Source organism: Trichechus manatus, unplaced genomic scaffold, assembly GCF_000243295.1.
Source record: "Trichechus manatus latirostris isolate Lorelei unplaced genomic scaffold, TriManLat1.0 scaffold00140, whole genome shotgun sequence".
Lineage (NCBI taxonomy): Eukaryota > Metazoa > Chordata > Mammalia > Sirenia > Trichechidae > Trichechus > Trichechus manatus.
In genome coordinates this window covers 1,697,060-1,719,676 of record NW_004444076.1, presented here as the reverse complement: position 1 = coordinate 1,719,676, position 22,617 = coordinate 1,697,060, and the positions used below count along the sequence as shown (strand labels likewise).

General features: G+C 38.8%; 1 protein-coding gene across 9 annotated transcripts in view; it reads left to right on the top strand.

The window, feature by feature from the left end:
- DLG2 (discs large MAGUK scaffold protein 2) overlaps positions 1-22,617 on the top strand; it is a 2,186,317-nt gene that overhangs the window by 2,152,485 nt on the left and 11,215 nt on the right. For 8 of the 9 annotated variants that reach the window (XM_004385499.2, XM_004385504.2, XM_004385503.1 and 5 more), the window contains 5 exons: positions 10,530-10,580; positions 11,708-11,809; positions 14,267-14,439; positions 16,542-16,651; positions 22,004-22,095. In XM_004385499.2, the coding sequence (XP_004385556.1) occupies positions 10,530-10,580; positions 11,708-11,809; positions 14,267-14,439; positions 16,542-16,651; positions 22,004-22,095 (528 nt within the window). Of the gene's footprint in view, positions 1-2,568; positions 2,611-10,529; positions 10,581-11,707; positions 11,810-14,266; positions 14,440-16,541; positions 16,652-22,003; positions 22,096-22,617 lie in introns of all 9 variants that reach the window. The other variant, XM_012558150.1, reaches the window with a different exon arrangement.

Genomic DNA, 22,617 nt, shown 5'->3' with positions numbered 1-22,617 from the left:
GTCAAAAGGAACATGCATTCTCAAAAAGTAAATATTAACTTATTTGATCTTCCATGAATAATTCTTTGTTATCTAACTTTGATTGATTTTTTTTCTGACTTGCAGTGATCCTGCTTGAAACGTTTGTATGATACAGTTTTAGATATGTATTAATGTTTGTCTATCAATGATATCTTAGCTGCATTGCATAATCAAGTTTTTATTTTATAATTTTATAGTATGTAGTAAAAAATAAAATACATTAAACCTTTAAATTCCCTAGTTGTTAATGCCTTTAGTTTGTGTCTCATTGCATCGAGCAATTACAAAATAATATTCCCATGTATGAATATACTGTGATTTTTTCTTTCTTTAATACTAACTCCACTGTGTAGACACCAATGAAATAAGAACAGAGCTTTGTGTCTTTTGCAACTGTGTCACATGTTCATTGGTTTTTCTGGGTTTTTTTGTCTTTTTTTTTTAACAGCTATGGGCAATATTTTTAGAAGCTGTTCATTTCATTTGTGTAAAACAAAATAGCATTGAGCTGGATTTTATTTGCAAGAGCTGTGTAATGATCTTCTTCATCCTTCTAATTGTTCAATTACACGTATTTGCTTATGTAAGAGAGAGAACAAAATTAGATCCAGAATAACTGCTGATCTTCTTAAAGATGAAAACTTTATCTTTTGAGTCTGTTTACATGAAATATGTCATGAACTATTTCTTAAATACGTGGCTAAAGTTCAAGTACTGATTCTAACATTATCTGGATAGCCTCAAGCACAGAGAGAGTTGTAAATTTTCAATGTGAGGGGAAACAAAAGCATTTTAATATATTATTAATAAATGAACATCACTAAAAAGCAGTTGCTATTGGAGTGTCAAAAATATGAGTGATGCCCTTTTAAATCCAGAATGTGCACATGTTTGTTTGCTCTTTAAAAACTGAACAGATTTTGCTAGGTAAAGTTACTTGCCAATTAATGCTATTGTTAGCCACAATTTGGACTTTAGATGGAACATATTTTAAATTATATTTTAAATTTCTCTCTACCTACAAAATGGAAAAATTCTGTTACACAATATCTAGACACTAAAAAAGATTGGTTGTTAAATCAAGCACTGCATGTTTCTATTTCCCCATAAATAGTATAGCGCCATTCTAAACAGTAAAAAATTTAAAAAAAAAAAAAAATTCTATCATCCCCAATTCAAGGTATTTAAGATAATAAATAACAGAAAACAAATCTGCACTGATCCATCCCACTTCTTTCCCTAGTGCCCCTTTGCATTTATAAAATGTTTACCTAAATTAGTGATGCAGTTCAGGTCATAGATCACCAACACAAAGAGAAATGACTCATGTGGATTTAACCCATGCTTTGGTTTTCATTAGTTTCATGATGTAAAATTAATTGATCCAATTGGCAAGAATCTATACTATCAAATACATTTCAAGGCACTTTTCTTTTTTTAACAGTTAGAGAATAATGTTATATATTTTTCTCCTTCTAGAAATGTACAACAGTTGTCACTATTTTTTAAAAACTGACAGACATTACTGCTAATGAGCTTCGGAAATCACATTGTTACCTGGTCTATAACTTGATATACAAAGTTTGATAAGCTGATGAGTTTATCTTCTATAAATTTGTAGTACAGATGAAAGGCAATGATGTTGGTTGGAAAGAAAAACTCTTTTCTCTGGCACATAACCACTATGGTCCTATTATGTTAACTAAACTGTATTTTATGAAAAGCCAATTTGGAATATCACCACACAATCAAGGTATCCACCATGAATTAAATGAATTAAAAACATACTTTGCACCAGGACCTATGCTTGGTATCAGGCCATTTATCTCCTGCCTGTTCCATTCCTCCGAAACCCAATAGCTACCCAAGTGAGGACCTTAAAATAAAAACAAAAAAATATTGAATTGATTCATAAAACAGTCTTCAGTGACTCATTTCTTCCTCCAAGACTTTCTACTCACTCACTGAAGCAGGTAAAGTTTTCAACAATCCCCTTTTCATCCTGAAGATTAATTTAGGAAGTATTTAAATAGAAATAAAATTCAAGGGATTTCAGGAATCACTGATGCTTTGAAATGCAATGTTCCTGCAAAATGCCCAAAGGCTAAAATAGTGAAACAGAAAAGCCTGCAAGAAAACAGTGCCTACACACCAGAAGCTCCTGAACTTAGAGCCAAAAAGTATCTAGCCAAGACATACTGGCCTTTGTTACGTGATCCTGGAAAATCAGAGCTAAATGAATGGGTCAAAGTATGTGTATGAAGAAAATGTCTTTGTTATACTTCGGTATACTTTGTTATAATTAAAGATATTTTCCTTATTTGCTAAAGAGAAGATGCAGCAGTCAGGTAGTAGGTCCTTCTGAAACAGAGATAAAGTTTTCATCTTCTTTATCTTATCTATGGGTTTTCTTAAGGAAGTCTCCTCTGTGGCCTTTCACTTGCCTTTTGCTCACATTTCTAGTAGCTTTGCATGAGTGTACTCCTTTAAGTTCTGGCTGCTCTCCAATGCTTGGTATCTCTTTAATTTGCTGTGCTGTTCTTGCAGAACATGTTTCTTCTAATGCCAGCGATAGCGAGAGTAGCTACCGTAAGTTATTGCTTTGGTTTGTGATTCTTTTCTTTGCAACTGCCCCATTGCCTGTGGTGATCATTGCAGACTTCCATTGTTGTTATTTTTCGACTGCCGCCCCTTATCATCTTTATCCAAAGCAAATGGCTTGAACTGAAATCATCTGATGTGGAAAGATACAAAAGACACTAGGACCATCAGCAGACCCTTACGTGATCTGTGCAAGCAGTAGCAGTCTTGCTAATAAACAATTTCAACTTCATTTGGCTGTGACCCAATGATTCAATTCTCTCAGACAAGGTAGGGGAAAAATTCAACCCCTCAGATTTTGACATTCTGCTCCCCAAAACAATTTAAACTCCCTGCTGGAGGGTTGAAAAGTCATCATGGTTCTATTTTCCTTCCCATTTTGCCTTTTTCTTTCTGTTCCTGGCTCCCCTGTACAAGAGAAATCTTTATAAATTACAGTGTTCCTTTTAAATCAAGTGTGAACCTTTTCTATCACTTCTTGTCCTGGTTATTATTTTAAGATAGATATGATGATGTATCTAACTTTATTTTCCGATGATGGGGAAGTGATGAAAAGTTTCACCCTCTCATGCCGAGGGAGCTCACTCTTTTTTTAAAGTGAACAAATCATCTTGGATTAAAAAGCTTAACTGAAAAGGTAGGTAACTATTTCAAAATTATTTTTGGTCTTGGTTTGGTCACCTCAAGCCATTTGCTTAGTGTATAAAAATATTCACAAAACACCAAGCACATGCTTTTAATGAGTTCTCATGGTTTCTTACCACCTACTTACTGGTTTTGGGTGACTAAAACAGGTGCACATTATTACTGGGATCCTTACTATTTAGTAATATTAATTTATATTTCTTAGTGAAATGGATTACCCAGGAAGCAATTGCCAAGAATATTAGAAAACTGCAGGCCCAATATATGTTACCCACAACTACCAAGACAGAAACGGGCATTGTCTTTCCCTGAATATTACATGAATTGAAAACCAGAAAAGTTTTTGTTTTTGTTTTTTTCCTTAACATCATGGTACTTTACAAAATCCTGCCCTTTTCTTGAGATGGAGAGCTAAACTGTGTTTTCGGAGTATGGCAAATGCGCTTTTGAGAAAGACTTTGAAGAATCAGATTGGTGGCAAGTAGGAAAAAAGCACAGAAAAGAAAAGATGGCAGATGGAGGAAGGTGACAGAAACTACAAAATGAAATGGAAAAAAAATTATGATTAGATACCCTTGATCAACTTATAACAGTAAATAATATGAGAACCACCTAATTTTCTTCCTCAACAGAATGACGTCTTATTGGTAGAAGGAATCAAAGGGTTCCTACCCTCAACATATGGTGCTTAAAATTTTTACATTCTTCCTATTCTGATAATTTTATGATTATCCCAACTTGGGAAAAAATTTGTCTCCCCTTTTTTCTCATTTGGTTCTAATCCAAAGAATCCAAGCCAAGAAGGAGTAAACAATGTTTATCTTCCTGACACCTGCACTGCCCTCAATTTAGCAGGAGGAAGGATATGACTTGTTGCTGGATTTTATGAAGACCAACGGCACAAGTGTCTCTAATGTTCAGTTTTTAAGTATTATGTTTCCATCCATTAGGCACAGGAATAGAGAAAGAAAATATCATGCCTTGTTCTTTCTGTCCTATCTATGGAAAGTACATATATAAGAACTATTTTTTCCTTTAGAAGTCCCACCTTTTTAAAAGCCAGTCTTCTCTGTTTTAAAGGTGGGAATGTTCCTCCTCAGATCATTGAGTTACTAGGCCAAGGCTTTCAGCTACTTGACAGATTTTTTCATAGTGATGCTATAATATGACAAATTATTCTTTTCACTCCCAAATAGTAGTTGCACATACATGTTTGAGTTTACTGAGTGAATGAAAGAAACACCTGCAAGAGGCTTGAATTATCTATGAGAAGATTTGGAACTGGAGTCTATGATATTTTTAGAGCAAGTGGGGAGTCTAATAATCAATATGGGTTTGGGTCTCTGAGTTACAGAGTCCAGCCGCACCGCTTGCTTTTTTAACAAATGAACGAAAGTAAAGAGGAACATTTATCACAGCTCAGAAGAGGAAAAAAAGGTCATTTCTTTCACCAGGTTGGAAATGTATCTAGTAGAAGAGAAAGAGAGAGATCACTAAATAAAAATGTGCATAGAAGAACGGCAGATGCTAGCATAGACATCTGTCCCAGAACAGTGGGGGATTTAGACACAGTGTCAGAGAAGAACTGGCTTTGAGCTGAATTTTGGAAAGATAGGCTCTTGCCAGCTAGACAAGCTAAGGAAGGACCTTTCCAAAAAGGGCAGTGGCACAACAAAAGTCACAGAGGCTTGGACAGACATGCTTTCCAGAAAGTGCCACCTTTGAAATCAAACTAGCCTGCATTTTTCTGCCTTCCTGGCTTTTGCTGTAATTCTGACTAATTTTTATGCCTTGTGAATAGCTGTATAAACAAATACCAAAAAAGATCCTCTGCTAACTGATGTCCAGGTGTTATTTTTTACTCTTAGAACCATTCCATGTCCACTCTGGGAGTAAAATGGCTACAAAGTGTCAGCAGTTAGAAAGAAAGGCCCAGGCCCCTGTGTTTCATTAACTTCATGGGGCAGTATTCACACTGCATCCTTAAGTAGCACATTGTGGCAACCTTGCTTGAAAGCCTCATACCTTTCCGGAGATACACAGACATGCACATAAACATACATACACACGCACGCACGCACACACACACACAAACCTCAATTTAGAATAAGTAGCTCTGATCTTTGCTGCACATTCTCAAGCATTACAGAATAATTTTTTTTCAAAGTCCAACTATTCTGAGCACCAGTTAAAATGAAGTTAATTACAGTGCAGTATCTAATTATGCAAAATACTACCTCAAAATTATCTTAATTATGGGTTAACTCCAGATTTCTGTCTGTCCTCAAAGTAGTTAAGTACAAACTTGCATTCTTGGTTGTTCTGTATCATACCTTTCAACTGCCTTTATACTGGGAGGCAATAAAGACCAAGGTATAATGGGGACCATGCAGATCTCTACCACAGCTAAAGATCTGCCTTTCTCAAAGCTCAGTAAAGCTCTTTAAGTCATTATGGGTGTGAGGGAGCTGGTCAGTATCCATCTAACCCCTTGGTGCTCATCAGTTACGTAAGATTTTTAAAACAAGGCTTTGAAGAAATGATGAAAATGAAATTGAGGTGTTGAGACGAGGGAACTCAAGACCTCAGATGGAATCAGTCAAATGATGCCCATATTCTCCACTCTGCTCAAACTATTGCTCTTGAGAATAGTTCTTTAGTGTTTATAAAGCAGTCTTTCATTACATCTTTTATCTCATTTTATTTCTGCAACAGAACTCTGAGATAGATCTTATATTAATAGTCCTATTTATAGATGAAGAAACTGAAGCTCTAAGATGCTACTTAGCTCCCTACTACGTGGTGGCACTGACAGTCAAACCAAGGCCTTTTAATTATGAATCCCATACATTATTGACTCTTCCTGTAGTTTATAATCTGAGCCTTTTGACTTTCTATCTAATATATTTCAACCATTCCAGAATTACCTGTCAAATTAATACAAGCAACAGCACTGATACAGCATTACCTATGTACTAAGCTTGATTCTAAGGGCTGTGCATAATGTTTATCAGTCTTCCAAACATCCTATGAAGACACTGAACCACTAATTCATAATGTGACCTTGAAGAAATGACTCAACCTTTTTGAGCTTCAGTTCTCTCCTCTGTAAAATGAGTAGCTTGGGCTAGAACAAAGATGGCAGATGGATTTGAATCGATATTCCAACTCTGACCAATTGGTCATAGCTGCCTAAAGAGTTGTACGGAAAAGTATTCTGAGGCCAAGTTGCAGCTTATCAGTAAGGAGGACAATGATCAATTTGTGATGCCTATCAACTGCAAGGAATGAGGGAGTGTACAACGTGTGCTACATATTTGCCATCTATGAACCACATGATCCCCAAAGGTTTTCTCAGCACTAACATTCTGTATCTCCCAAAACCTTATTCTTACTAATCGTCATATGCAGGCACTAAGCACTAAATGTAGAATATTAAATGTACTGCCACTGGCCTTCACTTCCCTCCTCTCTGTTCTAGCTTCCAAGAGTTCCTAAAAAACAACTTGCTTTTCCCTATCATTAAGACATATTAGGATTTTATTGACTTGCTTCTAGATTACACAGACGGTGTTTTCATAGAGATGCTACAAAGTCCTCTGCTAAGTCTCTGACAAACGCATAAGTCCACACACAGCACTGTGCTGCTCTCCCACTTTCAGCCATGCATTTGCCAAAACAAGACCAAGAAATAGTTTGTACCTTTTTCGTCAGCTGTTATTTCTAAGTGCCAACACCTCCTGAGCAAAGAATAGAAAAACTACGAAGGATGACTCTTTTATGGAGATGACACAGCAGCATTTACAAAAAGAGTTGGTGTTTACAGATGGAGCACCTTATGGCCTCTCAGTGACTCTGACCCAGGTTCAGCTCCTATCTCCACCACCCATTCTTGTTCATTTATATGTTCTACCCCTACCTCATAACCCCTACAGAGAACTCTATACCTCTTGCCCTTTTGAGAATGCAGTATATTCAACAGAGTCAAAAATATATGGTTTTAAATCTTGACTCCATGGCTTACTAGCTGAGAAAATGGAGAGGCCCATTAACATCTCAGAGCCTCAGCTTCTTCATCTATAAAATGGGGATCATCAGGGTACCTACCTCAAAAGATATCCAGCCAACACCAACCCACCGCTGTCGAGTTGATTTCAACTTCTATCAACCCTTTAGGACAGAGTAGAACTGCCCTATAGGGTTTCCAAGGCTGTAAATCTTCACAGAAGCCAACTGCCACATCTTTCTCCTATGGAGCAGCTGGTGGGTTTAATTGCCAACCTATCAGTTAGCAACCAAGCACTTAACCACTGCACCACCAGGGCTCCTCTCAAAAGATGTGGCTGTGAGAAACAGAAGCCAATGGGTAAAATGCCCTACCGACATGAATTCTCTTTCCTTCATTGCTGTGATTTTGTTTTTCTCCCTCTCACTGTCTCCTTCCCATTACTCACAGGGCTTTTTATTCTTGAACATGAAAGTGAAAATCAGTTTAAGTTGTTGAATTCACAGCAATTATTCACACGAATCTCTGTAACTTCCCAGCAGGCTTCCTGGGTGTTACATAGTACCTGTTACAGGCTCTTCAGCATTGGGATGGGCCTGGACATGGGGTGCTGCAACTGCTATCTGCCAATTCAACTGCTCAGAACCAGAAACACTGCCTTTAAAGTTAGAAAATAAACAAGAAAGCAATGGGTAAACAAACAACTACATAATTCTCTAACAAAATTAAAGCTATGCACTTTGCCCTAGTTTTCTGAATCACAAATTATATACACTGACATCAAACATCTTATATGAAGTTTGCCTTTAGAATGTCCCATCAGAATGATTTGCAAGGCTACCGGAAAGAGACGCCTATGGGAGCATGACATGTTATATTTGTTTAGAGAAAACCACACTTCCCAAAGTGAAATGACCGTATTCACAAATGCACAAACTAGAACCTAAGTTTGGCTTCTTGCTCATCCTGTTTCCCACTACTGAAATCAGAATGAGAATTCACTGACATCTTTCTTTATGTTAAGCATTGGCTGGGTACTGGGGACAGAGTGGTAAATGAAACTCTGTCCTTGCCTTTATGGAGCTCCCAGTATAGTGGGGATTTTAAACATCAATGGATATTTAAAACCTTTGTTATCCTTGGGTAAGTGTTCTCCTCTAATTTATTAATCATACTATGAAGATTGCCCTATAAAGTTACAGTTCAGCATTGTAATGTTATTCTGCCATGCTTCTGTGCCTAAAACTATACTTGTTCCCCAACAATTTCTATACTTCTGAATTCCTATGACCTCTACATGTCTCAGGTTTTTGTGGATAACTGATCAATCACCTTCATTTTGTGGGGGACGTAGGGACTGAAACCTGGACTTTTGTAAATTTCAGTAATTTAGTTTATTAAAAGAAGATCATTTCTTCCCTGAGTACAAAAAATTGTGAATCCTCCTCACATCCCAACCCCCTGTCCAACTGTGAGAAGGTCCCCTGAACATTTCCGGGACAGCCGTTGGGTAGATGCCTATGAAGAGGAGCCTCGTGGCCCGCCCTCTGTGTCTTTAGGAAGCAGCTTGGCATAGTAGTGCCATTCTGAGAGCTGTCCCTGCTTGAGGGTGAAGTAAGATGTGACTTAGGCCTAGGGTATTTCTCACACTTGAGAAACTAAGACCTCACTCTCCGTCCCAGCTACCTAGCCTCTAGGGAAGACATCTGTACTCCACAGCTTTACTTACATATGGCTTAACTTTCCAAAATCAGTTGTCATTATCAAAACCAACTATAAAGTTCACACCTTTTCCTGGTGCGATGACTGTTGAAAGAGGCATACTTGGCACTGATGGACTGTGAATGTGTTTCAAGGGTAGTCAGGATATAAAGCAAAGAGGTTAATTGCCCTTTGAGTTCAGGAGGAACTACCTCATGACTCAGGCTACATACCTTCAGTATAGATTAGTAGATAGAAAGTCGTTTTTGACAGCCCTAAGCTACTTCCTCCTCACCAAAGGGTAGTCAGCCAGAGGCCTAATACAAAGAGCAAAACCTTCTGGGTTTGCAGCTGAAAGGGCTGATCCCATGGCCAGTTCATCAACTAGGTAGCCAGTTCGTCAACTAGGTAAAATAAATGATTGAAAAAATAATTGTCTAAAGTCAATCTGAGGAGCCCTGGTGGCACAGTGGTTAAGTGCTCAGCTGATTATCAAAAGGTAGGTGGTTTGAACCCACCAGCCACTCCGTGGGAGAAAGATGTGGTAGTCTGCTTCCGTAAAGATTTGTTGTTGCTGTGTGCAGTCGAGTCAATTCTGACTCCTAGTGACCCTATAGGACAGAGTAGAACTGCCCCATAGGGTTTCCAAGGAGCAGCTGGTGGATTTGAGCTGCCAGTCTTTTGGTTAGCAGCCAAGCTCTTAACCACTGTGCCACCAGGGCTCATAAAGATTTACAGGTCTGGAAATCCAATGGGGCAGTTCTACTCTGTCTTATACGGTTGCTATGAGTCAGAATTGACTCGAGGGCAGCAGGTTAAAGCCAATTTACCTTCCATGGTTGTTTGCTGACTTGAGGCCCACACTGGAGGAGCTGACACTTTTACTACATTGGCTTTCTTAGTTCTCTTTTCCATATTTTGAGGCATGCTTTAGCAGTAATTATAACCACTGACTTAAGGCACCCCTCAACTTTTGATTCTATTGAATTGACCCACAGAATTTTCCCAATGAAATAATATTAGAGTAAAATCCTTAGCAGTCCTCTACTACATGCTGATGGAGTTTTTGTGTCATACATGAAACTAGCAGACACTTGCTTCTGAACAATGTGCTTCTTTGGGACATAAAATAGAAGATGAAATAAAAGGTACAGACATTCCGATTATGTACAACAAACTATTAGACGGACCCCTCCCTTGAACTAAACAGTTTCCTTTGAGGTAGGAACGCTTGCTGTAGAGGCCATTGTACTCCATATCCCAGTGTCAGAAAGAGAGTAGTCTCACAGGTCATTGCCCTGCCGAATGGCAGATAGCTGGCTGCTAGTCAGTACACAGAGTTATGACTATGGAATGTGACTAGAAAGACAACCTGACTATTGAAATACTGCTGAAGAGTTTTATGAGGATGAAGGGATTTTTGGAATGGTTCAAGAAGAGAGAGCAAGGAAAATTAACCCTGAACCATTGTCTGTTTCCTGTGTATGAGATCAGAGCTTGTAGCTATGGTATACCACTGGTAGTCTATCGTAATTTTCCTTTCTTCTCTTCTCAGGAGGGCAAGAAGACCTCATTCTCTCCTATGAGCCTGTCACAAGGCAGGAAAGTAAGTTTCTGGCATGCTCTGATTTCCAGATCAGAAAAGGTGACACCATTGAAAGATGGAAAGAGTGAAGGCCTAACAGAAATAAACCCTGCTTAATACTCACTTGTCCCCAGGCCAGACCCTGCTCTCTCCCGATCACCAAACAAACAACTTCCCTGCTGAAAGTGGGTAATGACAGCTCCCAAGAAGATGGAGCAGCCCTCCAGAAGAGTCCTTCTCAGTGAGAAGGAGCCCATTAGAATCACCTAGAGAGCCCTGGCTACAGGACCAATGGATGAAAGCCCCCAGGAGACTGACACCAGCTCAGTATTTAGAAGGAATTTCGAGCAGACCCGTCCTAGGATGCAGACCATGTACCAGGAGCCTGCATTCCTTTCCCTTTACAGAGGGGCATTTATAGAGAGGCTAATGACTATTGACAAGGATATTGCAGAAGGAATTCAAGCATCAGATGAGTAGTTGTAACAAATGAACTTTAGAGTTTCTTCTAATCCTATGATATAAAGGAATTGGGAAAAACCCATCACAGCATGGAGAGTATTTTGAGCTGAGAAAAAAAGGAATTATAAAAACATAAGGTGTCATTACTACTAATGTCATTAGAATTACTTGCTGGGTGCCATTGAGTCGGTTCTGACTCATAGCAACTCGACTCATAGCAACTCTTATGCACAAGAGAACAAAACACCGCCTGTTCCTGGGCCATCCTCACAATCGCTGCTACTTACTACTACTAATAATAAAAGTAATAATTACTTTTAAAGTAATTGTCTAAAAAATGGCCAGACAGCTGGTTTGAACTCTTTTACTCCCACTCAGTTGCCTAATTTCAGTAGTTGTTTTGACATCGTGTGGGCATAACCTAAGAGGAAGGAAAACCCCTCCAGATGCTTCTTTTTGTTGACAGACACTGCAAATGCTTATCCCTGTTAATAATTTCAAGAAAGTAGACACAACCAGACATACTGAGAGTTAAACATCAATTCCCCTATGCAGGGCTGTATGGATAATTTATCCAATGAAGTAATGCCCTCAGCAGTTCACCTTAAGAATCACCCTTGTAGGACAGTTTTGCAGTTGTTTCCAAGTCTTTCTCCTCACCTGGATCTTCCTTTTCCTCTCTGCAGTAAACTACACCCGGCCTGTGATTATCCTGGGCCCCATGAAGGATCGGATCAATGACGACTTGATATCTGAATTCCCTGACAAATTTGGCTCCTGTGTGCCTCGTAAGTATTATTTCTCTTTTCGTTAGAGAAAGAAAAAACCTAACTCCTTTCTGAGATGATACAATGTAATTCTGTTTCTCTTCTTGTCTCTCCAGTGACTCAAATACCGTCATTACCTATTATCTAAGCTCCTTATTTAATTTTCTCTGCCTAACACTTTTCATCTATGCTACCTCTGTGTTCTCTGTTTAGTGAGTGTATGTTGTCTCCAACCTGACTGTGATCCCCTAGAGGGCAGGGATGGATGGATCCACTTTCTTTGTAACCCCCACAGCATTTAAAACAGCATAGGCTTGATGATGGGCATCAGCATGTTCTGATGGATTAACTGAAGTGCCACTGAAGCAGCTTCTTCCATAGAATGTAAGAGATCAGAAACAAAGCCATATATTAAAATTATCTTAGGATGATTGAGGACCATGTGTCCATCCAAAACCAAGTGGCCTTTCCCATACGTTTTAGCAGCCCCAGGTGTTGGAACGATGAAGACAAGAAGGTTTATAAAACTTTAATCTGCTCTCTAAACCAATACCAATTTTAATCTGCTCTTTTGGTCATTACAGACAATCATCTGGTTTCCTGGTATCCCAGGGGGTAGGCCTGTAAGGTTTTATCTGCTCTACCTCATTTCCTCCACTGTACTTCCCCCAGCCAGCCACCCCCATCTTCACCCCCACTATGTCACACAGAAACGCATGAAGACCTTTTGCTGTGTGTGTCGACAAGCCTTCTAGGAAATTTTAATTTATTAGATACTTGGGCTCTTAAATCTGATCCCAACAAATATGTCTCTCAGACTCTACATTTTTTAAGCTTTATGCTTTCAAATGTCACTCACATTAGTACTGCAAGTACCACCTGGAATACATAAGAATAGCAGGAGTTACAAGTGTGCAGGACATGAACAAAAGGAAACTCGGATGCTGTATCTCATGAAACTTCCCAGTGAGGGCTCTGGGAAGCGTACCTGCTGTAGAACAGATTGTGAGAAGGTCTTCAGGTAGGAGCAAGCATATCAAACCCTAGGTCATTTGTAGCAGCTTCTAGTTTATTCCTCCGCTTTTGAGAGACAGAGAGCAGACAGTTCCTAAATACCCTTTGCATTTTCCCCTTGCACCTTGCACACTCTTTCCTCTTTTTTTAAATTACTAGCACTATTTTACGATGATCAATACATGCTTATTGTACAAAGCCTGAAAATGCTAAAATGAAAGTTAAGTAAGAAAATAAACAATATCCAAAATCACACAGAGTACCAAGAGATAACATCACTGTTAATATTTTGGTGGATTTCCATCTACTCTTTCTTTCTATGCATGCATTTTTTCCACGGAATTGTACACATATATTAGATATATACAATAGTAGATGTATATAATTTTTTTTGCTCAACATTATTTAAAACTTTACGTAGATATTTTAATAATTATTATACCATAATTAACTTGCATTTATGGACATTCTGGGTTTTCTCTATTATAAATTGTAATTATGACATATTTAAACTGTATTTTATAGTTATCATTTATAATACATAAATTAATATAATAAACATCTTTAAGGATATAACAAGGATAGAATGTCATCTGATTTTTTTTTTTATCAGTTTTTATGATAGGTTCCTAGAAAGAGAATAGCTGAGTCAAAGATTGCGAATATTTTAATATCTTTATTTTAGACTGTTTTCACCTTTTCTTCTCACCAAGAAGTTTAGGTAGAATGGTTAGAATTGGTGACTTTTAGTCCCACCTTAACTATGATGATCTCATTTTATGCATTTTAAAATCCTTGAATACATTTATAATAGCTATGTCTATTTTTCCTCCTGGTTATGGGACACATTTCTCTGCTTCTTTGCATGTTCCATAGTCTTTCATTGTGTACTATGTTCTTGAGAGTCTGGGTTTTGTTATTTTCCCTTATAGAATATTGAGGTTTTGTTCTGGCAGGCAATAATTTACTGACAGATATGCTAGTTCTAGTTGTAACTTGTTTTTTTACCTTTGTTAAAGTGGGTCTAGAGTAACCCCACTCCTAAATCATGGCCTTTCTAGGATCTCAACCAAATGCCCGCTTCTGGCTGATGAGAACTCCAGTGTGTCCTAACACTGTGTAACTTGCAGAATCTCCCTTTGGAAATGGCCCCTAGTCAGAGAGGGGAGGTGAATGTAGAGCTCTATTGGTGTGTTTCTCTTTTCTCAAGGATCACAGCCCTGCACTGCCTGTTGTTCGATACCTGAAAACAGTTGTTCCATATATTTTGTCCAGTTTTGTAGTTGTTTCTATTCAGAGGGTAAGACTAGTACCAATTACTATGTCATGATTAGACCAGAGCTCCTTCGTATTACCTATTTTTAAACATCTATATTGAGGATGCGGTAGAAAAACAGGTGCAAAGGAAGGGAGAATGTATGGGCATAAACGGATCTTAATTTCATTATTTCTTGTTTTATAAAGATACTACAAGGCCAAAACGTGACTACGAAGTGGATGGCAGAGATTATCACTTTGTCATTTCCAGAGAACAAATGGAGAAAGATATCCAAGAGCACAAGTTTATAGAAGCCGGCCAGTACAATGACAATTTATATGGAACCAGCGTGCAGTCTGTGAGATTTGTAGCAGAAAGGGTACGTTCACCAATCTTCTTACACCTCCCCTAAAGAAGACTCGGAGGTAGAAAATTGCATTTTTGTTCATCGTTCTTTCCTAATTGCAGTTGTAAATTTTGATTAAATATTCCTTTTAAGATATCCAAGCAGAGAATCGTCTTAGGGCAAGGTCCTTAATCATTGTTCAATAAAGTATGCTGGCTGAGTTAGGGGAAGAGGGGGTGGCAATAAACCTAAAGGCAATTAACAGCTTGAAGTTTATGAAGATTTACTCTGTCCTTGATTTGATTACCTAAGGCTCCAGTAAACAACGCTAAATTTATTAAGGAAGCTTTGTTCTTTTTGTTGTTTAGATCCAGATTCTCAATTCCTTCTACTAGGAGGAGTTACTTTTTTATCTCTCTAAAGACTTGAGAGCCTCATGGTGGAAACGTAGATAGATGGGGAGGGCTGCCGAGCCTGTTACTGGCAGAAATTCTAAATCAGAGGAGATGTAGCTGCTGTAATTCCCTCCTAGTGATAATTTCTGGAGTGTGGCAAAGAGAACAATGCTCAAGAGAGGATAGGATATGAATGTACTTGAGTGTGGCTTTAAGATCTGCCTGTAGAGAGATCCTAGGTCTCTGGGTGGTGCAAATGGTTTGCACTGGACAAATCCATTCAGCAGCACCACAGAAGAAAGGCCTGGTGAGCTGCTTCTGTTAAGATTACAGCCAAGAAAACCCTATGAAGCAGTTCTACTCAGTAACACATGGGGTTGACATGAGTCAGAATTGATTCAACAGCAATGGGTATAGAGAGATCCTAATCTCCTGGGAACACAGAGAACCCTATTTCATATGAGAAACAAAAGAGTTATTAGCAATCATATTTGTTATATAATTAGTATTTGTTCGGTTTATTTGATTTGACTTGACCTCCTCCTCCTCCTCTTCTGATACACTGATAAAAAAGTTAAACAGGGTCTGTAAAGTCTATCAGAGAACATACTAAAGAAGTTACATCTAAAAGTTAGGGCCTATTAACTATATCGATATTGTTTCTAGTGAGAGCTTCCTGGATAATTGCATCTACTCTCCTCTTTCAACATATAAACATAAACGCTGTTAACTTGAAAAGTTCTGGCTAGAGAATAATCACAGTACTTGGACATTTTATATACCTGTTGGACCTCACAGCAAACTTGGAATGTATTACTTAAGTGCTAAAGGCTTGAACCATCTTATTGTGTTTCTCACTTAAGAAAATATGTCTGTTACTTTATAGCCAGATCATGAATATCTGCCCAACTTAAGAGTTCCGGTATTCACTGGACTCTATTCATTTTCATGTGAATATTATACATACGTTTATTCCCTGTTAATGATTTTGGACTATTCCCATCTGCATAATAGGCTTTTTCTCTTCTTGCATAAAGTTCTTCTAGCCTCAGGGTAATGAGGCCATTTCTCTCCAGGAGGTAGAATATGATTTGGCAAATGCATCTACTTTTCCAGAAGTACTTAAGTATTTCTTGCTCTGAGCACTCACTGCGGTGGAAACCAAGTTAAATGAGGTGTGCTATAACGTAATAGAGCTTTACTTGTTAACAAACAAGAAATTTACATACTCTGTGCATGCCTTTCTCAAAGCATTTAACCATATAATATTTAAGGTATCTCTTTTGTGTCTGTCCTCCACTAGACTGAGCGTATTGAGGGCAGGGCACATACAAGCACTCAGCCAACATTTGTGTTTTATGAGCTTCATGAGAATGAGCTTGGTTAAGTTACATATGGCTACATGCCTTCTTTGTGCAATGCATCAAGTATTTATTAACTACTAAAACTAAGTTGATTAATAAAACACACGTAAAATGGCTAGTACAGTGGCACACACTTAGTAAGGGTGTAATAAATATTAGTTATTGCAAGCATTCAGTGATGACCCTGGACATCAACTTTCATTTATGCTTAGTATCAACTTTTATTTGTGCTTTGTAATGATTCTTTTTGAATCTTTAGAAACCCAGCATTCTGTACCTTCCCCTAGAAAACATAATTATCTTTTGGTTAGATTGTGACCCATTCTTCTGGATTAACTTTTTTTTTTTTTTTTTTCGTTTCTTCTCTTTCTACCAGGGCAAACACTGTATACTTGATGTATCAGGAAATGCTATCAAGCGGTTACAAGTTGCCCAGCTCTATCCCATTGCCATCTTCATCAAGCCCAAGTCTCTGGAACCTCTGATGTAAGTAGAGGGAACTGGAGGCCTTCATCCTACCCTCTGTCCCATCTTACACAGCAAACCATTAACAACTCTTTGTCACAAACGCTTACAAATGGAAATACCACTGCTGATTTCTAAGCACTTTTGTTTTCAGAAGATATACTGTATTAAAGATTTTTTGAAGCCCTAGAGAGACATAATGTCAATAATTCCTTAAAATGTCTTCACAATATTCCATGATATATATTTTTCCATTTTCACAATTTTGTGTTGTTTTGTTTTGGAGGGGGATTGATTTAGTTTGGGTTTGTCGTTGTTGTTGTGTTGTTATTTTAGCCTCTTTACATTGGCATTTTGCTTTATTCTATGAAAGAATTCTGATGGCCCTTAATTAAATTCCACATATATAGGCCACTGGCCTTGAGGGTGTTTTCTTAGTGGCACAACAGTAAAACATGTATAATTCAAACCAGTAGCTTCATACCTGTGTGTATTTATGAACAAGAGAACACTTTTTCCAAGAGAACACAAGCAATCATGCCAGTGTCTGTGCTGCGAGAGCCTTGCTTGAATCCTGCCTCCGCTTCTGGCTTCTAGACCTCAGAGAGTTCAACTGAGTTCAGAAAAGAACCCCAAAGTACTGGTAAAGAATGTTTATGGAAAGATCAAAGAAAATGAAAACTGTTACTTGCAGAGGATACTGACTAACTGTACACTGTCTCCTCTGAGGATGAAAAAGCCAAGTGAGCTACAGTAGCTGGAATTACAGCCTAAGAGAATAAAGCTAAATATATAATTGATCTTTGGGGCAATTGCCAGAGATGTACCTTAAAAACAGAATATATTCATAAATACAAGATGGACAAGGGGTCTTACTGCAATGAAAAAAACAGAACCAGGAGGCCACTGACAGTACCATGAATTTAAAAGTTAAATACAATGTGAGAAGCTTTGCCTATAGTTGGCATATGGAAAAATACGTGCTGATAAAATGATGGTTACCCGTATCATTATCCTCAACAGCACGCATTATATTTCTTCACATCTTGGATACTGCATTGAGCATTGCACAAAGTAAATTAAGCAACCACAAATTTCATTACATAAAACTAATTTATGAACTGTAAAAAGCCACATACATATTATCAGTAATGTTAACATTAATAAGAAGAATAGAAAAATGGCCTTTACCCCCTGGGAACAGCATCTTCAAGCCCGTTTTAGAAACAGAAAACTAAGTTTTCACGTCATAAACATTCAGTGAAATAAATAGCTTCCCAAGGAAGTGAGGCCTGAGGGAGAACAGCAGTGGCACATTTGGTCTGGGGTGAGATTGGCAGACCTTCCTATCTGGCGTTCAGTAGAAGGTCTACTTCCTTCCACAACTATGAGATGACTTATTTAGTGTTGCCTTAGGGCACTGTCCCAGCCACTTATCACCAAGGATAATTTAAACATCCTGAGGGCCAGATTCCACAGTGAGGATGATGAATCTGACATAATTTGTTGCAGCCATATTCATGGGTCTGGAGTGCAATAATAGTAACATTCAGACCAATGTGAACTTATTATTAAATGCTGGATGTTTACGTTCTAGTCCGCTTTTCCAAAGGTTTTCCTTCAGAAGCAAGGCTGGCATGAATTGCTCATTCCCAGACAGGAGTAAACGTTAGGTCAGCCAGAACAAAAGTGTGGCAGCTGTCACATGTAGGCATTGATACATCATTGCACACGTTACTTCTCAAGTGCATCATACACATCAAACCACAGAGCATATTAGCACATGCATAGCCAACTCTTCAGAGAGGCATAAAATCAAGGGTGTGCATGAAAGACAGGATCTTTTTATATTGTGCCACCACGTGACTTCTGACTTCCCCTTGGCAATAAGGAGCTTTCCCATGCTTCTTCACCTTGCTATACCCAATCTGCTTCTTCCCTCTTGCTCCCAAGCTACCTTATGTTACTCTATCTTCAACTATATTGTAATGTTTATTTGTCTGCCTTCCCATTCATTCATTCAACAAATATATGTCAAGGCAGGCTTCATGCAACATGCTGATGAACAAGCCATGGTCTCTGCCCTCAAGAAGCTTGTAGAATAGGTAAAGAAGCAAAGCAAATTCATATAAAATCCATGGCTGCGGAGTCAATTCTGACTCCTAGTGACCCTATAGGACAGAGTAGAACTTCCCCATAGGGTTTCCAAGGAGCGCCTGGTGGATTCCAACTGGTGACCTTTTGGTTAGCAGCCTGAGCTCTTAACTACTTGGCTACCAGGGCACCAAATTCATATACTAGAGGGGAAAAAAAACCCTAAACTAAGCCATTACTACAAGTGTAAATGGAATTCAAGTAAGATAGAGGCCAGCATAAGCTGGGTAAGTCAGAGAAGGCCCAGGAGGTACATGATTTCTTGAGATCTGAAGCAAAACGTGTATTTCTCTGAAGAGTGTCCCTTGGTTTAGCCGACATCTTCTGCACTCAGGAGTGACATCTATTCACAGCTTATCTAGTACTAGGACATCTGTTTAGGGGGAAGATTACAGACACTGTCCCTCGGGACAAGATGAGTTTGTTTCAGTAACAAGAGCTCAGGAAATTCCCTCTTCTTCATATTGCAGCTTTCAGCATCATGCCCAGAACCATGCTGATGTCTAACTTCAGTTTTTGTTTTCTCCAAACAAGAGTCTTTTTTGAAAGATATTAAGTGTTGGTATAATGGGAAGTCTGTCTAAGAGCTGGTTTAAAAACGAACAAACAAACCTTTAGTTCTAACCCCTGATTTACTCTTTATTAAATGTACAGTTTTAGGCAAGACCCTTCACTACTTCAGTCCTCAATCATTTGCTCTGAAATAAAAGAACTGGCTAGAGCAGGGGTTCCAGACCCCTATCTCTGGCTTCCTAAGCAGCAGGCAAAAGCAGTAATGCTTTCAGAAATTCTATTATATACCTCTGATGTATCCCAATGGACCAACCAAAATGTCTTTGCTTTTGGCTGAACTTCTATCAGCTTAGTGCAGTCACACTGGTATTCCTATGATAATCGCAGGCCCTGATTGTCAGTCTTTGATTAGAAAATAATGGGAAGATAAAAGAAATTTTATTTAGTAGATGCAATTTGTTTGGCAGGCAAAAATGTTAACACATGGAGGACACAGGAGCAGAAAGCTGCCACGCACGGTTAGGAATCAGTTGATTAGGTTACTTTCAATTTCCGTCTCATTTTGATTTGTCCTTGTCTTCGTTTCCTAGGGCTTCCGTAACAAAATACCACAACGTGGGTGGCTTTAAAGAACAGAATTTGATTTTCTCACAGTTCTAGAGGCCGAGGTCCAAATTTAGGATATCAGCTACGCTGATTCTTTTGAGGGCTCTGAGAGAGGAATTGTTCCATGTCTCTCTCCTAGCTTCAGGTTTCTGCTGGCAACCTCGGAGTTCCTTTGCTGCTTGTAGAGGGATCCTCATGTGCCTTCTTACTCTGTGTAGGTGTGTGTGCGTGTGCGTGTGTGTGAACTCTCTCCTTTTATATCATACCACGCAGAAGGGATTACGGCTAGGACCCACTCTCCTCCAGTATGATTTAACTGATAATGCCTTAAAAGAAAGACCTGATTTCTCCCAACAGTGTCACATTTACAGGCACAGGGGTTAGAACTTCAATATATCTTTTGGGGGACACAATTTAATCCATCACAGTCCTTATAGCTAAGTTGTATTTAAATAATCTTACAATGATTTGATAAGCACATGGGCAATTTTAGCAGTTTGTGGTCTCCCCATACACATACTAACAGTAACACAATTGAAATCATGTGAGTTGGAAGCAGCTAGACCTAAGTACTCCCAGCCACCAGAGCAAGTTTATTAACCCACCCGAGTTTCAGTTTTTTTCATCTATAAGATGCAAAAGATGCCACCTTTTTTTAATAAAGTTGTAAGGAGGCTTAGCTGAGTTCAGGTATTCACAGGATGTTACCATCCACTCACTGACTGACTCAGAGTGAGTGCTCAGGATTGTTTGTGGGAATTCTTATCACTTGATAAGCAACTCAAGTACAGTTAATGACACACAATGTTTGACAGACTGGCAGAAAGGAAGGGACAGAGTCCCAGACATAATTCCCTTACAGCTCCTTCTTCTATGAGAAAACAATAAACAAAGTAGGCATCAGAGATTCCTTCCTATGGAGCTCCTGTATCCTGGCTCACTATCTGACTAAATTACTTGCTTATAGTCTATTTGAAAATATTTTGATCCCAGTGCTTTTGATTGTTACATTCTCTCTGTGCCCATTTTAATTCAAGCCTTCTTCAGCAGATCTTTGAGATATCGTTTGATTATAAAAACAGAGGAAGTCCAGGCTATTGCGCTATAGGCATGCCTTGCTATTTGCAGAAATTGAGTAGTGAGAGCTGCAGAATGACTTTTCAGCCTGGAATATACACATGCCTAAGGGGCCTGTCCCATTTTCCATAATTCTTTGGAAGCACTTTGTGTGTTTCTTTACTCCTCATGTCTCCTGCTACATATTAAAGATGATCAGCAGCCCTTAGGAAGGATGTGAAAGTTGAAAACTCAAAAGCATTTTGCACGGCTGTGAACAGTCAAGTCTAGTTCTCTCAAATGTGATGAGGCTCAATAGTCTGGGATACATCTTTGCTTCTCTCCATCTCTTCTCCTTCTGGTCTCCCCTGGAAGATTTTATTCAATTATATATCCCATATTTAAAAGAGGTTGAGATAGCCTCCAATGAGATCTGAAGAAGAATGCCAAGGAAGGTTAGGATTTGGAAATTGTATCCGATGAGAGAGCAAGGAAGTAGGACAGTTTATTCTGAGGAAGACTCAAGGGACACATGAGCACTTTACTTAAATACTCTGAGATCTTTCATGGAGGAAGGAAGTTTATTTCTACTCCCTGTGACTACAGGGGACAGAACATGGACCATGACTAGAAACCATAAAAAGACACATGGAACCAAGAGTCAGCCAACTGAGACCGTGAGCTTCCTGGCAGGGAGTCCTTATTGCTGAAATCATCCCAGCAAAGAGGAGTTCTGAATGAAGACTAGGAAGCCACTGCGAAGATTTCCCTGTGCTTCCTGGAGGAGTCATTTTTGCTATAAAACCAAAAACCCATTGCCATCGAGTCGATTCCAACTCATAGTGACCCAATAGGACAGGGTAGAACTGCCCCATAGGATTTCCAAAGAGCGGCTGGCAGATTCGAACTGCCGACCTTTTGGTTAGCAGCTGAGCTGTTAACCACTGCACTACCAGGGCTCCATTTTTGCTATACATTTCAATTTTTCAGGATTTGGTATATTCCCTTTGTGTTCTAGCTAACACTAAACCCTCATTTTCCCAGGGAGATGAATAAGCGTCTAACAGAAGAACAAGCCAAGAAAACCTATGATCGAGCAATTAAGTTAGAACAAGAATTTGGTGAATATTTTACAGGTAAGTTCAGTTATCCTTGTATTGTAAAAAGGCAGATGAATTGTCTCACATTTAACAAGGAGATGACTCTGGGCCTGGTAGACCTGGGCACTAAAACCTCCCTGTTGAGAATCCCTAATATCTGTTTCATGGGCAGGGAGTCTCCCTCTGCTTCAGCCATTTGATTCAGAACTCTGGCTTCAGCTGCAGCCAGCTTTCCAGTTTACCAGTGGTTTTATCAAACTGCCTCTTTTGCCATGAGACCAGAAGAACTGGATGGTGCCTGACCACCATCACTGAACATTTTGATCAAAGATTCTATAGAAGAATCCTGGTCAAAAGAGGGAAAATGGAGAACAGAATTTAAAATTCTCATGGATTCCAGACTTCCTGGAGCCAAGGGGGCTAGATGAAACCCTGAAACTATTGGCCTGAGATAATCTTTAAACCTTAAACCAAAAATATTGCCTGAAGTCTTCTTAAAACCAAACAATAGCCTTAAACCAAAAATATTGCCTGAAGTCTTCCTAAAACCAAACAATA